The 25,315-nt window shown below is 43.6% G+C and overlaps 1 protein-coding gene across 2 annotated transcripts; it reads left to right on the forward strand.

The window, feature by feature from the left end:
• Positions 1 to 579: 579 nt before the first annotated feature.
• LOC309351153 (overexpressed in colon carcinoma 1 protein) lies at positions 580 to 25,078 on the forward strand. Of its 2 annotated transcripts, none has more exons than XR_014160728.1 (5): positions 580 to 790; positions 14,948 to 14,972; positions 16,343 to 16,451; positions 20,641 to 20,676; positions 22,286 to 22,380. XR_014160728.1 is itself a non-coding variant. In XM_081878520.1 (5 exons), the coding sequence occupies exons 1-5, from the start codon at positions 748 to 750 to the stop codon at positions 23,898 to 23,900; spliced, it is 237 nt and encodes a 78-aa protein (XP_081734646.1). In that variant the 5' UTR covers positions 580 to 747; the 3' UTR covers positions 23,901 to 25,078. The 2 variants fall into 2 exon arrangements, 1 of the variants encoding a protein (XP_081734646.1); XM_081878520.1 differs by lacking the exon at positions 16,343 to 16,451 and adding an exon at positions 23,848 to 25,078 and having other exon boundaries at positions 22,286 to 22,365.
• Positions 25,079 to 25,315: the final 237 nt, after the last annotated feature.

Consider the following 25,315-nt stretch of genomic DNA (forward strand, 5'->3'; position numbering starts at 1 on the left):
ATTTTTTTACAATCTTATGTAGAGCTCCCAGGCATGGGTAGAGATTCTCTTAAGATGCGACACAGAGAAAGGCTAGATTCTAGAGAGCATGCAGGTCAGCATGAAAGATGACAGCCTTTTAGATGGTAGGAGAAGAAATGTTTGTTACTCATGCATCTTCTGTCACTCCTTCAGACTATCTGAAGTGGCCAATAAAAGCAAGAAAGCAAATGACAAAGACAATGGGTTATACCCAATATTGTCATTCCACTCTTGCAAGAGACTTCTGCTTCTCCAATGACACTTCTCCCTCTTCTCCTCTCCTGGCTGTGGGCAGGATTCCTACATTGCAGGGGGTTGGATTGGATGACCTTTGGGGTTCCTTCCAACTCTACAATTCTATGATTCTGTGCAATTCTTCGGATGCTCACGCACAGCCTTGAGGTGATGCTCACCATCCTCATCCCTTCTCCGTTCGAAACACCGCTCGCCTCCACTCAGGCCAATAGGAGGCGGCCGCTGGAGATGCAGGTGGCCGTGATTGGCTGCCGCTGTTGCCCCGGCGACGAAGGAGGAGGAGGAGGAGGCGGGTCCCCTCGGCGTTGCTTTCGGTCCTCCTCCTGCTTCTCGTCCGCTGGCAGCAACGAGGGCGCCCTGGGAGGCGGCATCCTTTCCGGAGGCGGAGCGGCGAGACGGAGGGAGGCAGGGGCTTGCCTCTCGGCTGCGCGACCCCCGCTCACTCCAGAGAGCCCCCAGCGCTGCAGGGAGATGGGCTGCGGCAACTCCACCGCCACCAGCGCCGGCAGCAGAGGTGAGGGGCAAAGCGAGAGGCTGGTGGGGCTGGAGGTGGGGGCTTGGCAGCATCGCCAGGGAGGATGCCCCGAAGGGTCTTGCAGGGAAGGAGCCTGGAGGCAGGTAATGGGGGGGGGGGCTGGAGGGCAGCAAGGGAAAGAGGGCTGAGTTGTTACAAGAGGAAGGTGTCTGGGAAAGGACAGAGCAGCGAGGAGGCAGAGGAGAAGGCACGGTCTGTTCTAGAAGAAAAGGAAGATTCCCTTTGTGTGACTGTGTGTCCGGCAGGCGTCGAGGAAAGGCAGCCGCACACTTCTAGAAGTGGCTAGAAACTTCATGCCACGCTCAAGCAGCGCTGCTCTCAGACAAGGGATGCAATGCTTGATAGGGGCGTGCAGGCACTATTCACTCCTGCCTGCCTCTACCGCCCCTACTACTACTACTAATTATTATTATTATTAATTGACGGAAATGAACAAAAAATGTGTGAGGTTCCTCCCACCCACTCCTTCACTGGAAACAGCTGAAGCTGGGAAGGAAAAGGGGGACACACACAAAGTACGCAGCTGGAATGCCATTCCTGAAGCTGCTTTGCAAAAGCAGGCAAAGAAAAGGTGTCCTGCAAAGCGATGCAGCCTAATTTTTTTGGCGTGTGGGATCATACATCTCTTGGCCGACAAGTGCAGGGCTGGACTGCTGCGTGTCTATTTACTAGGCTTGTGAATAATGTTAGAAGTGCAAAGAGGCTGGCTGGAAAGAGTTATGGTCGCTCTCTGCAGCTGACCTTTCAGCATGACTTATCCTTTATTTCAAACTCTTTTTTGTACTTGGCGGCTGATATTCCCTTCCTGAAAGGATTTGTCTTCTTCCCCCCCCCGCCCCCCCAATAATACAAAAGGCCTTTTCTTTTCATCCACTTAAAATGCACATAACTCAGGGCGGGAACAATTGACTTTGCATTCATGCATTTGTTTTGGCACCACATCCTTGCCTCTCTGTTGATGATGCTTTGGGTTTTCTGTCTGTGAATGGTTCTGCTTTAAATCTGTGGATGTTAAATCATGGGAAAAGTTTTTTTCTGCGTCAACATTTAACAAAAATGTGACCAGCATTCACCCCTTAGACGTTTTTGCAGCCCAGTGTCACTTGGAGTGGTTTCCAAGAGTTGTCATCCCGTTACAGCTTGCTGGATTACCAGTGACAAGCTTCTTTTATGTTTCATGGCTGTAGAGCATTTTGCATCTATGCAGCCCTATAATCAGTCCAGGAAGCACCACGTGAATGCAGAAAGTTATGCTGTTTTACGGACCCTAAGATTAGTGTACTGTTTCTAAGCCATTGGAGACAGATATTCATACTGCTTCTTCTCTGCATATAATTTTCATTACGTTTTCTGTTTTACAATTTAAGATACTCATTTTACATCCCTAATATATCAATGACTTCCCTCCTTCTCTTTCTGTGGTTCATTTTACATATCTTAAATCCCTGCATATTTTACAAAAACTATACCATTCAGTATTCCATTATTGCATCCATCAAAACTTGTTTACACTTTTGAATTTATCTTAACCCTGCCAGCATTTTCAGCTGTACCCAATTATTTCCCATATATTAAACGTTTTCCAATCATCTTTAAACATATTAAAAAAATTCCTTCCAGTAGCACCTTAAAGACCAACTGAGTTAGTTCTAGGTATGAGCTTTCGTGTGCATGCACACTTCTTCAGATACCTTCTTCTTCAGGTATTCTTCTTCAGGTATCTGAAGAAGTGTGCATGCACACGAAAGCTCATACCTAGAACTAACTCAGTTGGTCTTTAAGGTGCTACTGGAAGGAATTTTTTTATTTTGTTTTGACCATGGCAGACCAACACGGCTACCTATCTGTAACTTTAAACATATGTTCTTCTTGTTCTCTTAGCTCATACCGCTTCTTAGTGGTCCCGAAAAACAATGCATCCAGGTGCAATTACATCATTACTACTTTCATTACATTATTATGTTTATTTCCATTGCTTTGCAAATGCTTGCAGCTGTCCAATGTTATGGATGTTTGCTAGCATCGAAGTTCCACTGAGGTCAGTGGAACTAGCTCCTAAATGCACTTTCAGTGTTGTAACACTAAGGCTGCAATCCTGCACACATTTCTTAGGAGTCTGCCACATTGAACTCAATGGAGCTTAACTTTTGTGTAGACACATTTAGGACTGTGCTCCTGGGGAAGTTGGGATGTGCCTTTGATAGTGTCTAGCGCTTAGCTTCTTGGATATATGATGTTTTCCAGTGGATAGCAATGCACATCCTAAGCACGAGTTCCCAGTAACTTCTGCCACTGTAAGATAGTCTTGGAACATAAACATTAAAAGCAAGCTGTTCTTATAAGAAGGGTTTTGCTTTGCACCTCAACAGTTTGAGGTGCATCCAGGAAATGTAATGTTGCAGGGTTATGAGTGAACTTATTTGAAGTTACTGCTCCCAGCACACAGACTGGTAGAGAGCCACTGGTCTGGGTCAGCTTTTCCCAACCTGATGGGCTCCAACTTCCATTGCCCCAGCCAGCATTGACCACGGAGCTGACAAGTGTATGTACTCAGACGTAGACCCAATGGTGCTGACTCCCATGCATAGAATTGTAGCCTTGGAAACAGGAATGCTCTAGTCCTATTCATACAGTAGGGTTTACTTTCAAGTAATTATGCATAGGCTTGCACTGAATGACTATATTCTCATGAGCAAAGGTGGAGATTCCTGGGTACTCCTGCAGGAAAGCATATTTAGAATTACACTTCTTTAGTGTTCATGCCTGCCATATATACTCAACTTCCTTTATCCAGAAGAAAATGATTTTGTCTATTGAAAATATGTGAGAAGAAATTCTGAGAGTTCTCTCTTGCTTAGACTGCATATCGCTTGTTGCTGTCTAAGCAAATATTTTTCCATATCCTCAGTGGAAAAAGTATTAAAAATCGGTTTGTTTTTCAAAAGGTATTTGCACCAGATGCCTAAGATTCACGCTACAGTTAGCTACTTTCACCTGAACACTCAACTATTCTGGGCTCGTTTTGTGATATCAGGTAGCACGGGCTTTGTGGTAAATAAAAACTAAAACTGAAATTAAAACTAACTGGTGCTGGGGGTGGGCGCGTTGTAATTCTATATTTCTCTACTTGTCATCCCATTCAAGATTGCTTGTTCAGAGTAAATCCACAACAATTTCATGGCAGTGCTTTTCATTTCAAATCCTTTCTTGAGAAGAGGCATGGAGTTGTGCCTCTTGAAGGATCAAATGGTGCAAGTCTTATCTCCAGCCAAGAGTCTTGTGGCATCTTTATGACTTAACAAATTTGCTACAGCTGTATGAGTGAGGGCCTGATCTGATACTTTGTAGCAGCCCCAATCTGACCCCAGGTAATCCAGAGCTGATCCAACCTGGATCCAGGTAGATCAAGAGCAATCCAGGGCAACCTGCTGTGGCTACATGCACACCGGGTTGACCTGAATCATCCCAAGTTGGTTTGGGATTTGGCCAGAGCTAGTGCACAACCCTAGGACTTGCTGTGGCATAGTGATTCAAAGTCTACATCCTGAGATGCATGAAGTGCAGTAGGCATGGTGGGACTGGGGAAGTGTGCCATTTGAGAGGCATTTTGCAAAAGTCATATGACCTTCCCCTTCCAACAGGGCAACTATGGGAAGGAGTAAAGTGGCGGTGAGCCCCATTGGCATGATCTTTTGCATATTTTCATCTTGAAGTGATATACTTCAGCTTTGTAAAGAGCTGGAGGGAAGTAAAGGGGGAGGGAAAGAAGGAAGCTCAATTTCACTTTTAGACAAAATCCTGTCCTAATGCAAGCCCAAATACTTCTGAGGCTAGCTGAGCCAAACACCTCCATATCCCAATCCAGATCTTAGATGACTCAAACTCTGGTTCTGGGTCAATAGGTCCTATGAAGGACAGGCTGGAGTGTAAGCACCTTAGTTTTGATAAGTGTCTCCCCTACAATGACCTGGATGGTACATTGTTGATGGAACAATACGACTCAGATCATCACTTACTTGGCTGAGTTGGCATTATGATCCTCATTTGGAGAGGACCATTATTATAACATGGACTCTGACCCCATTAGAAGAGTGACTGAAACAGACGGAAGTACTTTTTGCAAATATAAACTTGCAGTTCATTGATGTTAAATATATATATATATATATATATATATATATATATATATATATATGCAGGTTTTGGTGTCCTCGGGTGTCTTCCCGTGTAAAAGTTGGGGTGTCTAGGCGACGTTTCGACGAGGTCTCACTCGTCATCTTCAGGCTGGTGCTTTCGGCTTCTTGTTACTGGAACAGAGCAGGATCTCAGTGTTTGAGTTCCTATAAATACTGTAGAGGGGGTGTGGTGTATAGCCTCCAATGTTCTGGGCAGAGAGGAAGTTCCCAGGCTAGTGTGCCTTTTCTTCTTTTGTTCCTTAATTACTTGAGAGATATCTTGAGTGATTTCTTGAGTGATATCCTGAGTACCACTTAGGTGGGTCATTAGGTGTGGATATGTATATGTATATGTATATGTATATGTATATGTATATGTATATGTATATGTATATACACACACACTTAGGTAAATTAAACACTGGCTGTTAAATGAGCCACAGTTCCAGGGAACACAAAGCATTATTAACCTTAGAAAAATGCTCATGAAGCTTGCAGGTTTGCATTTGCAAACATGTTATACAATTTGCACTAATTAGCTAACAGTTAGCAGCAAGATTGAAAATTCTCATCTGGCCCAAACACAAGAGGGTGGTGATTTTTGCTACAGTGATTTGTTTATTAAATCTCAGCTGGTTTATGTATATATCAGACAAAGTAAACCACTGTTAAATTAGTGGTGCAATGGAGAACATATTGAAATTTTCATGTAATTTGCTAGGTCCCCCCGCCCCACCTTTCTCTCCCACAATCATATTTAACCAGCTAGTGGCCTGAAGAACAGGGACGCAGGTGGCACTGTGGTCTAAACCCCTGAGCCTAGGGCTTGCTGATCAGAAGGTTGGTGGTTCAAATCCCCGTGACGGGGTGAGCTCCCATTGCTCGGTCCCAGCTCCTGCCCACCTAGCAGTTCAAAAGCATGCCAAAGTGCAAGTAGATAAATATGTACCGCTCCGGCAGGAAGGTAAACGGTGTTTCCGTGTGCTGCTTTGGTTCACCAGAAGCAGCTTAGTCATGCTGGCCACATGACCCAGAAGCTGTCTGCAAACAAACGCAGGCTCCCTTGGCCTATAGAGTGAAATGCACGCTCAACCCCAGAGTCGTCTGCGACTGGACCTAACGGTCAGAGATACCATTACCTTTACTAGTGGCCTGAAGGCCAGATCTGACCCCTGAAGCATATTAGCCTTATCCCCTGGCAGGCTTACAAAATTTTAATTAAGGTATGTTAAAAGTTTGCCCAAGTTTCCTAAAGAAACATTTCTTTTCAAGCTGTAAAAAAATAGAGATTTCCCACACTTTACTATTACACTTCTGCTTAGATCCTTCATGTGTAATGTCCCACCTCTGCCTGAATGCTTGTGGTCCATATCACTGAAAGTCTTGCTTCTAGAGATGGAGTCATTCTTTGATGAAAGCCCAACCATTTGTTAAGTAATGGGCAAAGTCAGTTCATTTAACTTATAGAATAAGTTGACTCCCCGGGAAATAGAAGTTGGCTACCCCTGTTTAAAAATCAGCTTATGCATTTCATTTTAAATGTGATGAATGGTGCAAATTCTCCAGAAGGTAATCATTCTGATTGCTTAAACTGGAATATTATAGGAAGCTTATATGATAAGTTCGACCATACTCATCAGTGGCTGTCACTTGCAATTTTTCAGCTGCTTTAGATATGCTGCCCACATACAGAGCACCATGTGCCCATATACGAGGTGAATGGTTGAGATCATGCTGGAGAGTTTGAAATTCCTTGTCATTCCCCTCCTTTCTTTTTGATAGAAGGAGAAAGACAAAGAGGAGGGCTGAAATCCCCATTCCTAGGATCCTGACGAGATGAAGCTGTTCCTCTTCCAGCTCCTGCTTTCTTCTGCAGGAATTGGTAGGAAAGCAGAGATGTTTGCATCTGACTCTGCTTTGGAACTTTCTGCTTTTGGTACTGTAAACAAACAGTGGTGCAACTGAGTGTAATTCTCTGGCAATGGATTGAACATGTTGGAGCTTACACAGTGTGTGGTATTCAACTGAGTTTTATGCAGAGTGGACCTCTTGATGGTTGTAACTGAATCATGCTCATTAATTTCAATGTCTCTACTCTGAGCAAAACTTAGTTAAACCCACCGACTGATTCCTTCTTTAGGGTGGCCATCTCTGCTTTGCCCACCCAACACACGAAAAAAGAGGACAAAGATTTGCATAAAATTGCATATGGTGATTTAAATGTATTGTTTGGGAATTGTTAGCAAGGTTGCAGGTTCAATCCTAGACAGCTGCATATTCCTGCACTGTAGGGGGTTGGACTAGATGATCCTCAGGATCCCTTCCAATTCTATGATTTGTTGTTGTTTAGTCGTATAGTCGTGTCCGACTCTTTGTGACCCCATGGACCAGAGCACTCCAGGCACTCCTGTCTTCCACTGCCTCCCGCAGTTTGGTCAAACTCATGTTGGTAGCTTCGAGAACACTATCCAACCATCTTGTCCTCTGTCGTCCCTTTCTCCTTGCGCCCTCCATCTTTCCCAACATCAGGGTCTTTTCCAGGGAGTTTTCTCTTCTCATGAGGTGGCCAAAGTATTGGAGCCTCAGCTTCAGGATCTGTCCTTCCAGTGAGCACTCAGGGCTGATTTCCTTCAGAATGGATAGGTTTGATCTTCTTGCAGTCCATGGGACTCTCAAGAGTCTCCTCCAGCACCATAATTCAAAAGCATCAATTCTTTGGCGATCAGCCTTCTTTATGGTCCAGCTCTCACTTCCATACATCACTACTGGGAAAACCATAGCTTTTACTATACGGACCTTTGTTGATGTCTCTACTTTTTAAGATGCTGTCTAAATTCTATGACAGGGGCCTCCTAACAACTCTCAGCACCCTTAACGAAATACAGCTTCCTGAATTATTTGGGGAAAGCCATGGCTGCTTACAGTGGCATCATAGTGCTTTAAATGTATGGTGTGAATGTGACCTTAGAAGAGGGATTAAAATAAAGGGCTTTCCTACTCATGACCACATCAATCCTTTTTAAAACAAGCTTCTTAAGGATTGCCACTTTTTTTTCTTTTTCTTTGCTGGCTCATGTATCTTCCTAGAATGCAGCTTGAGCTCTAAACATTAGCAAATGATAATGGTTATCTCCATAGAGGTATAAAGCTTCCCCTGCTGATTTTTGCAGATAAAGTGCTGTTAAAGGCAGATGATTAGCTCTTTCTGTGAGTGCTTGCCTGCCTGATGTCATCATGAATTTTGCTTAGGAAAGAACTCTCTGCAATCTAAAGCACCTGCTTAGTAAGTGTAATAATAGCTCCTGCAGGTACTCTAGGTACAATTGTGCTGCAAAGTGTTATTGATCTTCATGGATCAAGGGATAAACTATTACGCTTCCATCCCCACTAAAGCTTTGAGCAATATCCCAACTTTCAGCCTTGGTCTTCTGCTAGGAAAAGCAAACTGAACCTTGAAGATTAGGAGGACACAGACAGGGGAGGGAACTGGGTGTTTACACTCTGAGCTGAAGGTTACATGCTGGCACAATAAGAAACCCTTTTAGTTCCAAGAAAAATTGCATTATGTATTTCCTTATTCCTGAAAGCCTAAGCAGAGGAAGTTATCTATCGAATAAAGTATGCCAATACAATTGCATTACCCTGTTATGCTGACCTCGCCTTGTAAATAAACAAGAACCACTATAACAAATGAACTAATTGAAACAAAACTAAATTCCACCAACAGGCCCTTTGGTTTCAAGTGTCATAAGCAGTGCTTATTTCCATAAAAAATGTTTAGGGGGTACTCTCATTTTGACTCAAGAAAATCACCATTTTATAGTTCAAATTGGGGAAAATAAATACAGTAAATGGAAAAAAGTACAAAGATTCACAAAATGTTTAGGGGTATGTGTACCCCTGCGTTCCCCCAGAAAAAAAGCACAGGTCATAAGAATGTCCCATTATTTATTTATTTTATTTATATTTATTACATTGTTTACATTTGTATATCACATTTACCTTCCAAGGACCTCAAGAGGGGTGTACATGGTTTCCGCCATCCCCATTTCATCAACACAACAACCTTGTGACAATGGGTCAGGCTAAGAGATGGTCTGCAGGTATGTGGAGCAAAGAAATAACAATTCACATGGAAAATCATAACACCCCCCCCAAAAAACATATTAAATGGAAATTCTAAATTATGCAAGTTGACTACATCTGCATATACTTACTGGAGACTTCATTCGGCTTGCAGCATTTATGGAGAAGGGATTGAAGGCAAGAAATGAGAAGAGTGAAACTCATGGGTGGTGCAAGGATCAGGAGGAGGTTGGCAGTTGTTGTCATTACAAAATATGAGGCGCATCGGGCTTATTTTGAGCTGAGTTGTGCTTCAGAAACCTGTTTTTAATTACAGGCTTTAGTTCTGGAACATAGGGGCATATGCAGAGCTCATCGCTACTGAATAACTTTTCCCACATCCCACATACAGTAGTGTAGTGGCAAATTCGGAAGTGCTGGGTCCCAAGAGTCACACACAACGAGGGGCAAACGGCTGGCTGGCAAGCCTTGGGTGTAGATAGCTTGGGAGTAAGTTTCCAGCTTGACGCTTCAAGCAGAGCATATAAGAGCAAGAATTGCAACCTTTCCCCAGAACAGCCTGTCTCCTTCCTTTCTGCATGAGTCATTGAGAGATGCCTCCTAAGAAGGCAGGTAATTCTGCTGTACCAGCAGCGATGGGATGGAGTGGACCACAGGAGGCAGAGTGGAAGAAGACAGGGGCAGAATGGTGAATCATGATGCAGAGAGGCAGCTAGCAGGTACTCCAGTTGGTACAAACTTCCCCAGCCTGGTGCCCTCCAGATGTTCTGGACTACAACGACATCAGCCTCAGCCAGCATGGCACAGGTAACAGTGAAGCAGCTATTTAGGTTGCAGTCAAGCAAGGCAGTGGAAGTTGCTGAGCTCACATTTTTCATGGGAACCATTTTTGAAGAGGCTTGGGCGGGGTAGCCAATGCTATGTCTTTTAGATGTTTCAGGACTTCAGCTGCCATCAGCCCCAGGAAGCATGGGCAATGATCAGGGATAATGGGAACTGCACTCCAGTAATAACTAGAGGGCGCCATGTTGTCTACCCTGGTCTTGGAGGACTCCCTATCCCAGCTGATCAGCTGGTCTCTATTCTCACTCCTCTTTTATCTATGAGTGTTTTTTCACCTGGCTAGAATATCTTTTGTTGGCTGGAGGATAGAGAGGGCTTTGTGTGCAGTAAGTTGCCTACTGCACTATGGTAGAATTCACATTTGTTGCTCTGTCCACATTGGCCTCTGTTTTCACCCATTACTGACATGTGGCCCCTAGAAAGTTGCCCAAAGGGGTGTGTGGCCCTCAGGCTGAAAAATGTACTAGAATGTTGGTGTCAGTACACAAGGTCCCATAGCTCAGCAAACATAGGTAAAGGTAAAGGGACCCCTGACCATTAGGTCCAGCCGTGGCCGACTCTAGGGCTGCGGTGCTCATCTCGCTTTATTGGTTGAGGGAGCCAGCGTACAGCTTCCAGGTCATGTGGCCAGCATGACTAAGCTGCTTCTGGTGAACCAGAGCAGTGCACGGAAACGCCGTTTACCTTCCCGCCAGAGCGGTACCTATTTATCTACTTGTACTTTGATGTGCTTTCGAACTGCTAGGTTGGCAGGAGCAGGGACCGAGCAACGGGAGCTCACCCCGTCACGGGGATTCGAACCGCCGACCTTCTGATTGGCAAGTCCTAGGCTCTGTAGTTCAGTTTAAATTGCAGATACCGTTTGCTTTCTCCTGGCTGGAGGTGGGGCAGTTATTTGTTGAAAAACCTGGCCTATCTCCTGGCAAACCACCGGACACAGAAATCCCTACTGATAAGGATTCATTAGGAGTGAGGGGGGAAGGCGCTTCTCAACTTTTGAACTCAGTTTTAATTTGGAAATGATTCGGACAACATGGGATGTGCCTGTTGCTTGCTCAGGAGTGTGCCAATCAATCAAGAAATTGCTAGAAATTGTTCTTAGAGATGATAGTTTCCTGCGAGCTGATGAAACCTACAGCTGACTCATATACTCCAAACTAAGATATAATCTGGTGTTGGAAGCATGGAAAATCATTCACTATTTTCCGGTGCAATTAGTCACTTCGATTTAAGCTGACCAAGCTTTATCTGATCCGCCCAGAGTCTCTGTCTGCATGTTTGTTAGAATGGCTGTGTGTCCTATTTCTCCATAGGACAGGCCTCTCTTTAAAGGGCTGTCTGGTTCAGAACTGGTTCAGAGATAAACGGCTATATTGAGGGAGTGCAGAGACCCTGGGGCTGCCCATCAATGCAGTTAGTACCTGGAGAGTAGACTGAACAGGCAGGGACACAGGTCACTTGGTCTTCCTTGCTGTTTTGACATATATTGCGTTTCTCTGTAAGTTACAGTAATTATTTCTAATTCTGCATCAATACATATAAATTAGCATGTGGAAATCTTGGGCAGATCTGTGAACTTTTTGTCCTGTTTTGGTAATGCGTTTCCTGTGTGATGTGTGCCTTTCATGGAGGAGGTGGTGATAGTGATGTAAGATGGGCAGTCCAAAGGCCCTAGACTACAAGTAAATGGTGACCGACCCCTTATATTGCCTCCTTCTCTTCTTATTTCCCCTCTGTCTGCTTCTTCTGTACAATGAAGTGGTTGTTTCTAGCATCTGATGCCAGTCAGGATGAGGAAACTGACCGAGAGCCCATCAAGGGGGGCAGATTTGTCTTGCTTTGCTTTCCAGGACCAGCCCTATCATTTGGAAGGGTGATACAGCTGCTTCAGGTGGGGGGTTCAGTGTGGGTGGAAAGTGGCAGCTAGATGTTGGCACACAAAACTGTGCTTGCCATGCAGCACGCCCCCCCCCAATCCCTCAGCTAACCTATTGCCCTCTGGTGTAGCAGGAAATGCTGCCCCATTGACAATGCTGGAGTAAATTTGACCTGCTAGTTCAGTCACCTTCTGTGCATGGAATGCAAGGGGGTCCCATTGTATCTTTTTGTCATCTAAGTAACCGAAGCCCAGGTCACAAATTCAAACCTAAGTTCTTACAAGATGAACTCAGTGCTGGTTATCTGGGGTTTTCCACTGTTTGGATTTGACCTGCTCTTGCTATCTTCTCCTTATTTATTTAATATTTTTTTCTGTTTACCTCTGATATATTTTAAATCTGATGCCGCTTAGCTGCTGAATTCATTTCAACTCAAAGTAGGAACACTTTAATGAGCAGTGTGGGACAAATCTCTGGTTAATTCCACTTTAGAGTGGAATTTTTTTTGTCTCTTTAGAATAGCTACCAACAATCCACGGGCAGCTTAACCTGCACATGGCTGATTCATTTCAATGGAGCTAATGCAGGACTTGTCATAGTCCAGGTCAGACTCTTTGTCTATCTAATCTGTTTTTTTTAAAAAAAAACAAAACAAAACGCAACTCAAACAATTTAGTATCATCAGCAAACTTGGTTGTTCACTCCTAGCTCTACATAGTTTACAAACAAGTTAAAAAGCACAGGTCCCGATACAGATCCCCAAATGACCCTGTACTCCACTTTCTACATCTCCCCATCTGGAGAACTGTCCATTTGTCCTTAATGCCTGCTTCTTGCTACTTAACCAATGTCCTCATCCATAAGAGGACCTCTCCTCTTATTCCATGTCTGCTAAGCTTACTCAGGAGTCTTTGCCGAGGTGCCTTGTCAATAGTTTTTTGAAACTTCCAAGTATACTGTGGTACAGTAATCGGATCACCTCTCTCTATTGTTGTTTACACTCTCAAAGAACTCAGACATGCTGTCTCTGCTTCAGCAAAGCTTGCACTTCTTAGGATGCTTCTTTTTAAGAATATTTTCCACCAGTTTTCCCAGAGGAGATGTGAAGCTAGCTGGCCTGTAATTTTCATTATCCACCCTGAATTTCTTTTTATAAATTGGTGACTACTTTCCAGTCTTCAGGGAATCCCCATGCATAGAATATACCCACTTCCCTCAACTTTGTGCGCTCCAGATATTTTGAACTGCAACTCCCATCATCCCTCACCATTGGCCATTTTGACTGGGGCTGATGAGAGTTGTAGTCTAAAATATCTGGAGGGCACCAGGCTGGAACACATACATAGGGCTGCCTCTGAAGAAGGTTCATAAATTTCAGCTGGTGCAGAATTTGGTGACCAGGTTACTCACTGGGGCAAGAAGGTTTGAGCATATTGCACTGATCCTGGTCTGACTGCACTGGCTGCCAGTTAGTTTCTGGGCCCAGTTCAAAGTGCTGGTTTTGACCTATACAGTGGTACCTCGGGTTAAGTACTTAATTCGTTATAGAGGTCCGTTCTTAACCTGAAACTGTTCTTAACCTGAAGCACCACTTTAGCTAATGGGTCCTCCTGCTGCCGCCGCGTCGCCAGAGCACGATTTCTGTTCTTATCCTGAAGCAAAGTTCTTAACCTGGGTTATTTCTGGGTTAGCAGAGTCTGTAACCTGAAGCGTATGTAACCTGAAGCATATGTACCTTCAGGTAGCACTGTAAAGCCTTAAATGGACCACAATACCTCAAGGACTGCCTCTTCCCATATAAACTGACCCAGACTCTGCATTCATCATCTGAGGCCCTTCTTCATATGCCTCCCCCACGAGAGGTCTGGACGGTGGGAACACGAGAATGGGCCTTTTCTGCAGTGGCTCCCCATTTGTGTGGAATGCGCTCCACAGGGAGGCTTGCCTGGCACCTTCATTATACACCTTTAGGTGCCAAACGAAGACATTTCTCTTCAAACAGGCCTTTGGCTGATTGACATCTGATGCCCTTTTAAATGTGTTGTGAGAGGGGGAAAGTTATTGGTTTTGGTTTTTTTCTTATTTTTCTTATGTATTTTGCATTTTTTATACTGTAATTTTATGTTGTGAACCACCCAGAGATCTACAGATGAAGGGTGATAAACAAATTAAATGATAGATAGTTGATAGATAGATAGATTGCTTCCAAAACATTCAAGTTCATGTTAAGCCTTAAATTTAAGGTTTAACATTTTTTTAAAAAAGTGTCCAATGTCTAGCAGCACCATTCTACCCACGTCTACTCAGAAGTAAGCCCTACTGAAGTCAGTGGAGCTTACTGTCAAGTGAACAGGGTTAGGACTGCAGCAGAAGCTGTCTGTGGGCTGCTTCCCTGCAGGCTTCATTGAATGACATTTCAGCAGCAATAAAACAGCCTTTCATAACAGGGTAGGTCATCCTTAATTGATTCCTGCCTTCTGTGCATTTAGTGGCTGAGTGAGTCAGGAACAGGGAGCTGCTGATATGATGGGGAATAAAGTGTGGTGTTTGTTGTTGCCTTCCATTCTGCTTTTTTTTTATTCTTCGTATAATTTTTATATGCCTGCCTTTCGGAGGATGTATTAATAACAGATGTTTTCTAACTAATTGGCAATAAAAATGTTACAATTTTTAAAATGGTTCCAAGTTCAATCCTGGGAGGGGATCGATGTCACTATGATAATCAACCTGATCTTTAAATGCAGTGGCTAAGAAAGATACGTCTTAGTGGAATAAGCTTGGAGATTCACATTTGGGTTAGGGCCTGCTATTGCTGGCACCAGTTTAACAGCCCTGCTGTCACCCAGCTCTTTAGCACGCCTGACACCAATATCTTAGAAATGATAGAAGTGGAAATTTAAGGGGTGCTTTTCTGTTCATTAGTGGTCTCTTCATGATTTATGTGGATTCCCCCCCCCCCATTTGGTTGTGTACTTTTTGATGTTTTGTTTATGATTTATGACTAGTCTTGTTTGTAGTTATGTAATTTTTTATATGTTGTAAGCCGCTTTGCACATGGTTTAACCTTTGGAAAAGTGGCATACAAATAAATGACGGATTGAACAAGTGATACCAAATTTCTACACCCAACCTTCATTTTCCTCTTTCCATTCTAGATACTGCAGGAACAGCAATAGATGTGTAAGTATATATCTTTTGCATTGTCTATAAAATATTTTCAATTATCAAATGATTACCAGAGCCAGTAACCATCTCATGATAGCTTCTAACCAGGGTTGGCAGGTTTTAAGTAAAGCTTCCGTTGTAACCTTCTTACTTGGGAGCAGGCTCCATTGAATTCAAGAAATCTTGAAGTCTCTGGGCAGATGGGGATATGATAGCTGGTGAAAATTCTGTCCATGCTTGAAGGTCCACAGGACCCCTCCCCACACAGGCTCACCACGATGCACTCCGTAAGGCGGACATGACTGGCCCCCTTCCTGCACTGACCAAACAAAGAGAGGGTAGTGGGTTGCGACTGTGGCATGCATCAGTTGTGGAGGTGGGGTTAGCCTCAGTGTGTGTCCCCACCACAATTATTTCAGCATGTGGAAGGTGTGTGTTGAATGAACCTGCCTTCTGTTTTTTCTGCACCTGAAGAAAAACCCAGCTTGCCTTATTTTATTAATGCTAGCACTAAATCACCGAAGCAAATTTGTTAGTATCTGTTTGAAAGGCTTTTCTGTCTTGCTGGGCATGAGTAGCGTGCTTGCAAAAGAAATCACATTGCATTGGGCTGTGGTTCTGCTTTCGCCTGCCTGCTGCCTGGACCTCAGTATTCCTAGCTGTTGATTCAGGATTATTTGTTTGTTTGCTGCATTTATGTCCCATTTTTTTCTGCAAAGAGCTTATGGTGGCATGTATTTTTCACGCCTCCCTTGTTTCATCCTCACAACGACTTTGCGAGGTAGGTTAGGCTGAGAGTGAGTGGCAGGCCCAAGGTCACTCAGTGAGTTTCATAGCTGAGGGGGGAGGGAATTTGAACCCTCCCAGTTTGACACCCTACACCGCACTGGCTGTATCATTTTCATCACCTCGTACCACCGCAGACGCAACCACTTCGGAACCTGGAAATTATTCTCCGTGTGGGTGGCCAAGTGAGAAAGCAGAAGGGATCCTTGCGCCTTTCACAGTTGTCCACATAAGGGAATTTCAGTGGCTTGCATGTCCCGAAACACCTGTTGAAATCTCATTTTCTACACCACCATGAAATGTTCAGGTGCCAAGTGCATAAACAACTCCTGCTGAAATTCCCTCTCTGCCTGCTGTGCTTTCTCTTGGGGCTCCTTAATTAATAGAGCAGATGTTAAGTGGATGATGAAAGCAGTGGGGTGGTTAAGGAGGAGCAGCTGGACTGCAATAAAACCACAAGTCCCGGGTAGCTAATTATAGCAGTAATGAGTGTCCTAGATCCATCATTCTAGGAGCTTTTTCTAAGAGTCAGTCACCAGGCAGGAAGGAACGATGAAGTATGTAGATGTATAAAATACTAGTTTGCCACCTTTTTGTAGACGGGAGCTTTCCATAGCTGCACAACAATAGGTGAAGCCTTTGCTGATGTGGAAATGCAGTGAAGGGAAGATGGCCTGCACCTGTTGAATTCTACCTGTTGTGTTAAAGGTACAGAGCCTCTGTTCTTTTTTTCTTTTTTCTTTTGAAGAAACAAAGCATCAACGCCATTAAAAAAAAATGCATTAAAGAAATTGTGTCAATAGTAGCTTTCCAGGCCCATCAACTTACTTACAAATACGCTTACATTTAAGCATTATGGTAGCTGACAACCTTATAGATTTGGATGAGGTCATTCAGATGAGGTCATTCATGCTGGAAGCCATCCCAAGTGATTGATTGATTACCCCACTCATCTCATTCTGTTGCCTCAACCACTTGGGATGGCTTCCAGCATGAAAACACAATAAAACATTAAACATTATAAACCTCCCTATACAGGAGTGCATTTAGATGTCTTCTGAAGGTTGCAAACTTATCTCCTTGACATCTTATGGGAGGGCGTTCCACAGAGCTGGTGCCACTGCTGAGAAGGCCCTTTGCTTGGTTCTCTCTAACCTCACCTCTTGCAGTGAGGGAATCGCCAGGAGGTCCTCGGAGTTGAACTCTCAGTGTCCGGGCTGAAACATGTGGGTAGAGACGCTCCTTCAGGTTTACAGGGGCATGGCTGTTTAGGGCTTTAAAGGTCAGCATCAACACTTTGAATTGTGGTTGGAAATGTACTGGGAGCCAATGTAGGTCTTTCAGGACTGGTGGTCTCAACAGAAGCTAGAGATCTTGTGGGTGGTACTGCTGTCTCCCACATAGTTCTTTGCCACTGCATGATTTTCAGAAGCAACATAAATACTGGAGCACAAGCAAATATATAAAAATGTTGCTTTTCATGCATGACCTATGCAGGTGGCAAACTTTACTATTGTGTGGTACAAAAACATTCCTTGTACAGCGTACAGTATGCATAGCTCTCTTTCTGTGCTGTGCTGTGCATACTTGATTATTAATGCTTGATGTTTAGCTGTTTGTTTATATTATGTTGGAAGACACCCAGAGCGGAGCAAACCTGTCAGATGGATGGGGTATAAATAAATTATTATTATTATTATTATTCAACTTCTAAAAATGTTTGACAACCAAGGCGCGGCTTCCGATTGGCTGCAGAAGCTTCCTGTACTCAATCGGAATCCGCATTGGACGTTCGGCTTCCAAAGAACATTTGCAAACTGAAACACTTCCAGGTTTGCGGCGTTTGGAAGCCATAACGTTTGAGTTGCAAGGTGTTCAGGATCCAAGGTACGACTGTATTTGAAACTAAAAACAAGAAGCTTTAACACTGCCATTGAATTGTTTCTATTTCTGAAGGGCTCTGGACTAAGAATTTTTGGACTGAATCAAAGAAAGGCACATTTGTGGAATGCACCAAGGGATATTTAATGACCTCATAAAGTAGATGGGACCTCAAAGCTTGCCAGAGACAATAGAGCCTGAAATATTAGAGGGAAAACAGAAAAGCCGAAAAGCCCTGATTGTTAACTTCTTCCTTCTCAGTGGAGACTAGCAGGGTGGAAGGCAGAGATGCCAACAGGTAGTGGAGCCAGAGCAGATGGCTGGTTGAACTAGAGCCAGCATGTCCAGTGGTTAGGGATGATGGGTATTTTAGTTTAGCAACATTTTGAGAGCCAAAAGTCCCCTCCTCCTGCCCTAAAACTTTCAAATTCCAGAAATAGCCTGTGACCAGAAATGGCAGTAATAAACTTTTGAGGAGGGGTGTCTTTCCCCATATAGAGATAGCAATGTGAGTGGCAGTTCTGCTTCCAGAAATGTTGCAAACGGATATTGCATGTAAGCTAATGGAACTTTGAAAGTTAATAGCGGCCAACTTGTTTTTTGTAATTTTAATTTGCTTTAAGCTTCTTAAAATATTGTGTTTAATATTACTGTGTTTTAATTGTTGTAACACACCCTCGTACCTTAGGGAGAAGGGCAGGTAATAAATTGTAGTAGTAGTAATTATTAATGTGTATGGTGATGACAATAACAATAACAACAACTTTATTATTTGTACCCCACCCATCTGACTGGGTTGCCCCAGCCACTCCGGGCAGCTTCCAACAAATATAAAAGCATAATAAAATGTCAAACATTAAAAACTTCCCCATACAATGCTGCCTTCAGATGTCTTCTAAATGTTGTATAGTTATTTGTCTCTTTGACATCTGATGTGAGGGTGCTCCAATAGCCGCACATCATAGCAACCAGAGTTGTGATTTTGTTAAAGTAGTCTTTACAGTCGAGAGCTTTCAACTTTGTGTTTAGGAATTCATGATAATAATAATAATAATAATAATAATAATAATAATAATAAAAAATTTTATTTATATCCCGCCCTCCCCAGCTGAAGCCGGGCTCAGGGCGGCTAACAACACTAAAACAGTGCAACATTATAAAAACATTATAAAAATTAATTAAAATCAAAATTGATGGCAACCATAAACTAAAGTTTTGTAAAAATTGCCAAAGGAGGGAGTCAGGCTGCGCCCTGACCAAAGGCCTGGTGGAACAGCTCTGTCTTGCAGGCCCTGCGGAAAGATGTCAAGTCCTGCAGGGCCCTTGTCTCTTGTGACAGAGCGTTCCACCAGGTTGGAGCCACAGCCGAAAAAGCCCTGGCTCTAGTTGAGGCCAGCCTAACCTCTCTGTGGCCTGGGACCTTCAAGATGTTTTTATTTGAAGACCGTAAGTTCCTCTGTGGGGCATACCAGGAGAGGGGGTCCCGAGAATGCTTTGCCTCCTGCTGGGAACAAATAGATCAGCCCTGCCAGATGTTTTGGACGGCAGCTCCCATTACCCCCAGCCCACACAAGCTATCAGTATTCGCTAAGGTATTTCTTGAGTGTTTAGACATTCACAAAATCTGACTGGGATTGTTAACGGACGCATGTGAATACCAACCTTCCCCAAAATTTGGAGATTGGCTGTAATATATAAACCACCACAGTAATAATTTCTATATTAGTTATCTCTGGTGAGGAGAACCCTATGCAGAAATGTTCCCCAAGGACTCATGTTCACAAACCTCCCCTTTTTGTCCTTCATTCAGTGCTTCTCTGCAGGCCTTGAGGCCCCTGGCAGAGTTATGGTGGTGTTCATGTGTCCCGTTTCATCATGGACAGTCCTCTATTTGAAGGGCTGCCTGAGAAAGGAAGGCAGGGGCACTGAAGTTACCCATCAAAAGTATAACCTCCACTGTAGTGAAAAGTACTACATTTCTATTTAAATTACAGTGGTACCTCTGGAATTACGTACTTAATTCGTTCCGGAGGTCCGTTCTTAACCTGAAACTGTTCTTAATCTGAAGCACCACTTTAGCTAATGGGGCCTCCCGCTGCCGCCGCATGATTTCTGTTCCTATCCTGAAGCAAAGTTCTTAACCTGAGGTACTATTTCTGGGTTAGCAGAGTCTGTAACCTGAACCGTATGTAACCTGAAGCGTATGTAACCTGAGGTACCATTGTATAGTCATCATTTCTGGGGTAAGAGCCTGGGCAGTGTGTGGAGGTTCTGGGCTGCCCAGATGACAATACCCCCTTCTCAGTCTCACTGATGTGGTCCAAAGGAAAACAGAGCGGTACGTTTGACGTCCTCTTAGCTGCAGGAGTTGCTGGAAGGAGATTACAGTTCCTACAGCGTATGCGACATCCCCCTCATAAAGTGCCCTCTCGTGAGCTCCTCCTCTGTTGCTAAGCCCCCTTGGCTTGCTTGGCTGCAGCTGCACTCTGAGCAACACCCTCAAGGACTACCACATGTTTGAGAGCCTCACTATGTTTCAACGTCCACAACAGTCCAGAGTCCTACTGCATCAGGGGCCTTGAGGGAAATGCCTGGAGCCTGGAGCTGCTTGGGGCAGCTATGACATTCTCCTATTTCTGTCAGCAGAAGGCTCAATGAAGTAGGAGAATGAGTCATTGGCAAATACAGTCAAACCTTGATTGTCGAACGTAATCTGTTCCGGAAGACCGTTTGACTTCCGAAACGTTCGACAACAGAGGTGCAGCTTCTGATTGGTTGGAAGAACTTCTTGCACACAAGCAAAAATACCTGCGTTGGACATTCAGGTTTCGAGAAATGTTCAAAAACTGGAGCATTTACTTCTGGGTTTTCGGCATTTGGAAGCTGAAACGTACAATAATGGAGGTGCTCAGGAACCGAGGTTTGACTGTAGAAGTTTAGCTATTGACAGAAAGGGTTGTGTAGGGAATCTAAAATCGAGTTTCGACAATCTATTTTGTCATTTATGTCATTGCAGAACAGAAGAGTCAGTGTCAGAAGATGACAAGAGGAGGTATGTTGCTGTGGATTGGGGTGAAGTTGTACGATCCAAAATGGATTTCCATTTCATGAGGAAAGAACACAGGGAAAGGGATGGTTTTTAGGTTATTATCCCAAACCAACCACTGTATTTTGGTTTAGTTGCATGAGCAGAGATTCCTAGGAAGTTTAGCTGTACACCTCCCAAAAATATATTGTCGTCATCTCAACCTCTGCTTTACCCCCTGATGCTGGGAAACAGTCATAGCACAGAAGCAAATTAAGGACCTTTCTTAGAGTAAACAATGATGCATAGAGGGCCTGTGAGAGGCCACATTCTTTAAGCAGAATGTTTGATGGAAAACTGCTGTAGGTTATTCAAAGAGACTCTTAAGAGGGGAGGCTACAGGGTTAGAGCCCTTCCCCCAATTAGCTGAGCCTCCCTCCGCATGTTGATCAGGCAAACAAGATGGCTGCGCTAGTGAACTGTCAATTGGTAATAGTCAATTGATCGGTTGGTGCAGTCCGCTTTCTATGACCAGCTGCACAATCTGGCTTGCTATGCCTTGAGAGCTGACATCTGCTGTAGATGGAGAAACTGAGCTACTTTCTTGAGAGAGGGAGAGTTGAGGCTGAGAAGAAAGAGGCTGAGCCTTAAATAGTGAGCTGCTTCTGCCATTCTGTATAACATTCTAGAACTGTGTCTTATCTGTATTGTTGGGATCCATTTTGAATTTATATAGTAATAATAATAATAATAATAATAATAATTTATTTATTTATACCCTGCCCATCTGGCTGGGTTTCCCCAGCCACTCTGGGCGGCTTCCAACCGAACATTAAAAACAATACAGTGTCAGACATTAAAAACTTCCCTAAACAGGGCCACCTTCAGTTGTCTTTTAAAAGTAAAATAGTTGTTTAATTTTTAATTTAATTTTTAATGCAATACTGGATCACCTTGAGCAAGGGGTTGATCCCAAACAGGCAAAACGGAGACTGGAGCAAGCAGATTGCTTAGAATCATAGAATCGTGGAAATTGGAAGGGACCCCAGACATCAGCTAGTCCAACCCTCAGCTAAGGATTCCTTGACAGATGGCCACCCAACCTCTGCTTAAAAACCTCCAATGAAGGAGAGTCCACCACCTTCTGAGGGAGTTTCTTCCACTTTCAAACAGCTCTTACCACCAGAAAGTTCCTCCTAATGTTTAGTTGGAATCTTCTTGTAATTTGAATCCATTGGTTTGGGTCCTACCCTCCAGAGCAGCAGAAAACAAGCCTGCTCCATCTTCCATGTGGCAGCCCTTCAGATACTTGAAGACTCCTATCATATCTCCTCCAAAAAGCTGCATGATCTAGCATATTGAATTTTACCTCTGCAATGAACACGCAAGGTCACCTAAAGCAAGCTACTCCCTTCCACTCTCTGTCTCCCCCCTCTTACATGATGGATGGTAATAATGCTAACTTAGGTTACTGGGTTGTTGTACTGATTGCAACCAGCTAACACATGTGAAATGCTTTCAACACTTGAAAAGACCTATACAAACGTTAAAGTATTTAATTTTGCTACTATTAGTATTAGGTATACTCTCAGTTTAAGTTATGGTTTTCATGTCGGTGTTTTTCCATTCCATTAAGGAACTATGGAGGTGTTTATGTCGGTCTCCCAGCTGATGCGGCTACCAAGATTTCCACCCAGTCAAAGACGGCATCTCAAGGTACTTCTTAAAAAGGTGTGTGCTTTTAGTGTTTCCAGTGTGCTAGCATCTCTAATTTATCATAGCGCTAAGATAGTTGTTTTGGTGTTTGAAACTGTTAACCAATTAGAAGCCATTTGGTATATAAGCAGCAAACAAACAAACAAACAAACAAACAAATAAGGCAGCTATGTTCATTGCTTAGATTGTATTAGATCAGTTTGGTGAAGGCTGTATTAGATGATCACTTCTGTTCAATGACTACCAAGCACTGTAGCATCTGAGAGGGTCCTTCCCAAAGCCTAGTTAGCGCTCTCCCAGCTTTAGGAAGGAGGGCTCTAGGACCCTGCCAGAGCCTCACACCTTCTTTCCCAAAACCCAGTGCCCACTTAGCCAGCTTTGAGAAAGCAGTGTGAGGGCTGGGGGAGGACATCAGATTTTGGCCTCACTCCCCCCATCCCACATGACAAGGGTTCCATGTCAAAGTACTCTCTGAAAAGTTGGGCCGTACTAATATAGTTTTAACACCATTTGATATGCTGGAGCGGGGGTGAGGAACCTCTTTCAGCCTGAGGGCTGCATTCCAACATGGGCAACCTTTGGGGGGGCACAGTGTGTGGGGCCAGAGGCAAGAGTGAGCAGAGCAACAGATGTGTCTTTTATCTTTGTTCAGTAGTCCACATTTGTTCTATGCAAAATTCAGAGATTTCTAAACACACACACATCCATTCTCCATCAAAGTCAGCACGAGCCATTAATCACAGTTCAAGGACATATTCCAGCCAGGCAAAAACACTTGTGCACTAGCACAGAGTAGGGCTGGTGAGGTGTGTAGCCTGAGGAAAGTCCTGAGGGCTGGACAGAGATGCTTGAAGGGCCTGGGCCTGAGGTTTCCCATCTCTGCTCTTGAATGCCTATGACCTCATAGTAATTGCCCCATGTACAGTATATGCATGCTTCCTGCATCACCACTGTGAGTCTTCAATCTGCTTCCTTTAATTTGTATCTGGTTAAGTTTTACATATGGGTGACCATGACAAATGGGGTTTGCCAAATTTTCCCCTAGCAGAGTTTGCCAGCTGGAAAAGCATGATGTAAATAAAACAAATAAACTACTAAATGGGTTAGGGCTGTACAGTGGTACCTCGGTTTTCAAATGTCCTGGAAGCTGTACGTTTCGGTTTTTGAATGCCAAACACCCGGAAGTAAATGCTTCCGTTTTCGAACGCGCCTCAGAAGTTGAATGGCTTCCGCTGCGTGGACATGTTATTTCCCCGTTTTCTGTAGACCGCCCTTTGCGACTCAGTTTTCAAACGTTTCGGAAGTCGAGCAGTCCTCCGGAAGGGATTACGTTTGAAAACCAAGGTACCATTGTAACTGTATCAAATGTGAACCTTCAGGCCATTGTTACTTCAATCACAACTGGCCCACTTGCAATAGAAAGTTCTTTCACCCCCTGGATTATGGTCCTTATTACTCATGCAACATTTCTCTCCCAATCAGTTATCTGCGTAGACCATTCTTCGCAATGGAATCCAGAGCTGCCTTTCGGCTGAAGATTTGCATAGCCAGAAGCATGAAGCCACCAAGAGCTTCTTGGCAGTGAAAGTTACGACGACAGAGCAAGAAGCTGGATGCTCAAAATGGAACTGAAGCATAGGACTGTGATTTATGGATCTTTTTGATGTCCTCCGGTCAGCGTTAACTAACAGATATATGATGAGTATTTCTGCACAAAAAGCTGACGCTGTTGATCGCCAGCACTTTGGGCCATACTACAGAGTCTACGGATGACAATAGGTCTGTTTTTTTCATTTGGCTACTTTTGATAGCTTTTATATAACAAGACCATTACTACTGTTCACGCAAGTGTTCCTAGGCTAAGGTTAGTGCAAATGAACTATTGATTTACTCCAGAGTAATATATTTGAGTAATATATGCAGGCTACTGCTGTGGGAAATAGGACTTAGGTACCAATAGGCATTGTCAGCTATTTCTAATTACAAACTACTTTTATACTGTTAACCTGCCACTGATGGTGACATGTCACTTTTTAGAAGTGTAGGAATTGTTCAGGAAAAATTATTTTGCCAGAAATATATTCAATGAGTTGCCAGCCTACTTACTACCGACTAACGAACTGTCATTTATTTCAGTAAGATGCTAACTTGCCTGCCTACCTTTTTTCATTTTGTTTTAGTGGCTGAAAATAACCTCTACTTTTACCAAACAATCATGTGCTGTGTCTTTCATTTTGCATACAGATAATAATGATATATGTAAATAATTTTTTTTTAAAAAAATGAACAGAAGACAATGGCAGGAAGGAGCTTGCAAGTATTGTAGCAAGGCAAATGCTACTCATTTCTTATAATGAATTTCCATGTAAGTCCTATTGAACTAAATGGCACCTGTTCAGCCACAGTCCTTGATGGGCCGTATTCAGCGCAAAGCTTTATAGAGGCGATCAAACCTCGAGTTCTGCCCACCTCTTAAATCTGGACGTGTTCTGATCAGCATCAGAGTTGGTATCTTAATCTTGTTAATGGCAACATTTCATTATGTGAAACTTCATCCCAGCATTTCATTCCAACCTCTGCCTTTTATATACCATCCTGTTACACGTTTCCAAATGCAGTTAACTTCATACTGGTGATCTTTCAGTGTAGCACCACTCAGTGTTTCTGCATGGCTGAATATGATGTATTAAATTATTGAAGCATTTTTGCATAACTCTTGTGCTGTCCTTTCTGTTTTGAAGATGGCACCTGCCCCACCAGCTCACTCCCATCGTACTCATGATGATTCTGAAATGATCTGATGGACTGCAGTGCTATGGACCACTTAGTGAATCATGAGCACATACACAGGGCAGGAGTCTAAAGAGATTGAGCTGTAGGGCCACTGTATGAAGCGAATAGGTGTTGCACATTATAGACAACTGCCTTAAACCAAGCCATCTATTCCAGT

This window comes from Podarcis erhardii (assembly GCF_964252035.2).
Source record: "Podarcis erhardii genome assembly, chromosome: 10".
In the NCBI taxonomy this organism is placed as follows: domain Eukaryota; kingdom Metazoa; phylum Chordata; class Lepidosauria; order Squamata; family Lacertidae; genus Podarcis; species Podarcis erhardii.

Coding starts and splice junctions, on each gene's coding strand:
- LOC309351153 (XM_081878520.1), top strand. CDS start 748: ATGGGCTGCGGCAACTCCACCGCCACCAGCGCCGGCAGCAGAG. Junction 791..14,947: donor CACCAGCGCCGGCAGCAGAG/GTGAGGGGCAAA, acceptor TTTCCATTCTAG/ATACTGCAGGAACAGCAATA. Junction 22,366..23,847: donor GTCAAAGACGGCATCTCAAG/GTACTTCTTAAA, acceptor TCTCCCAATCAG/TTATCTGCGTAGACCATTCT.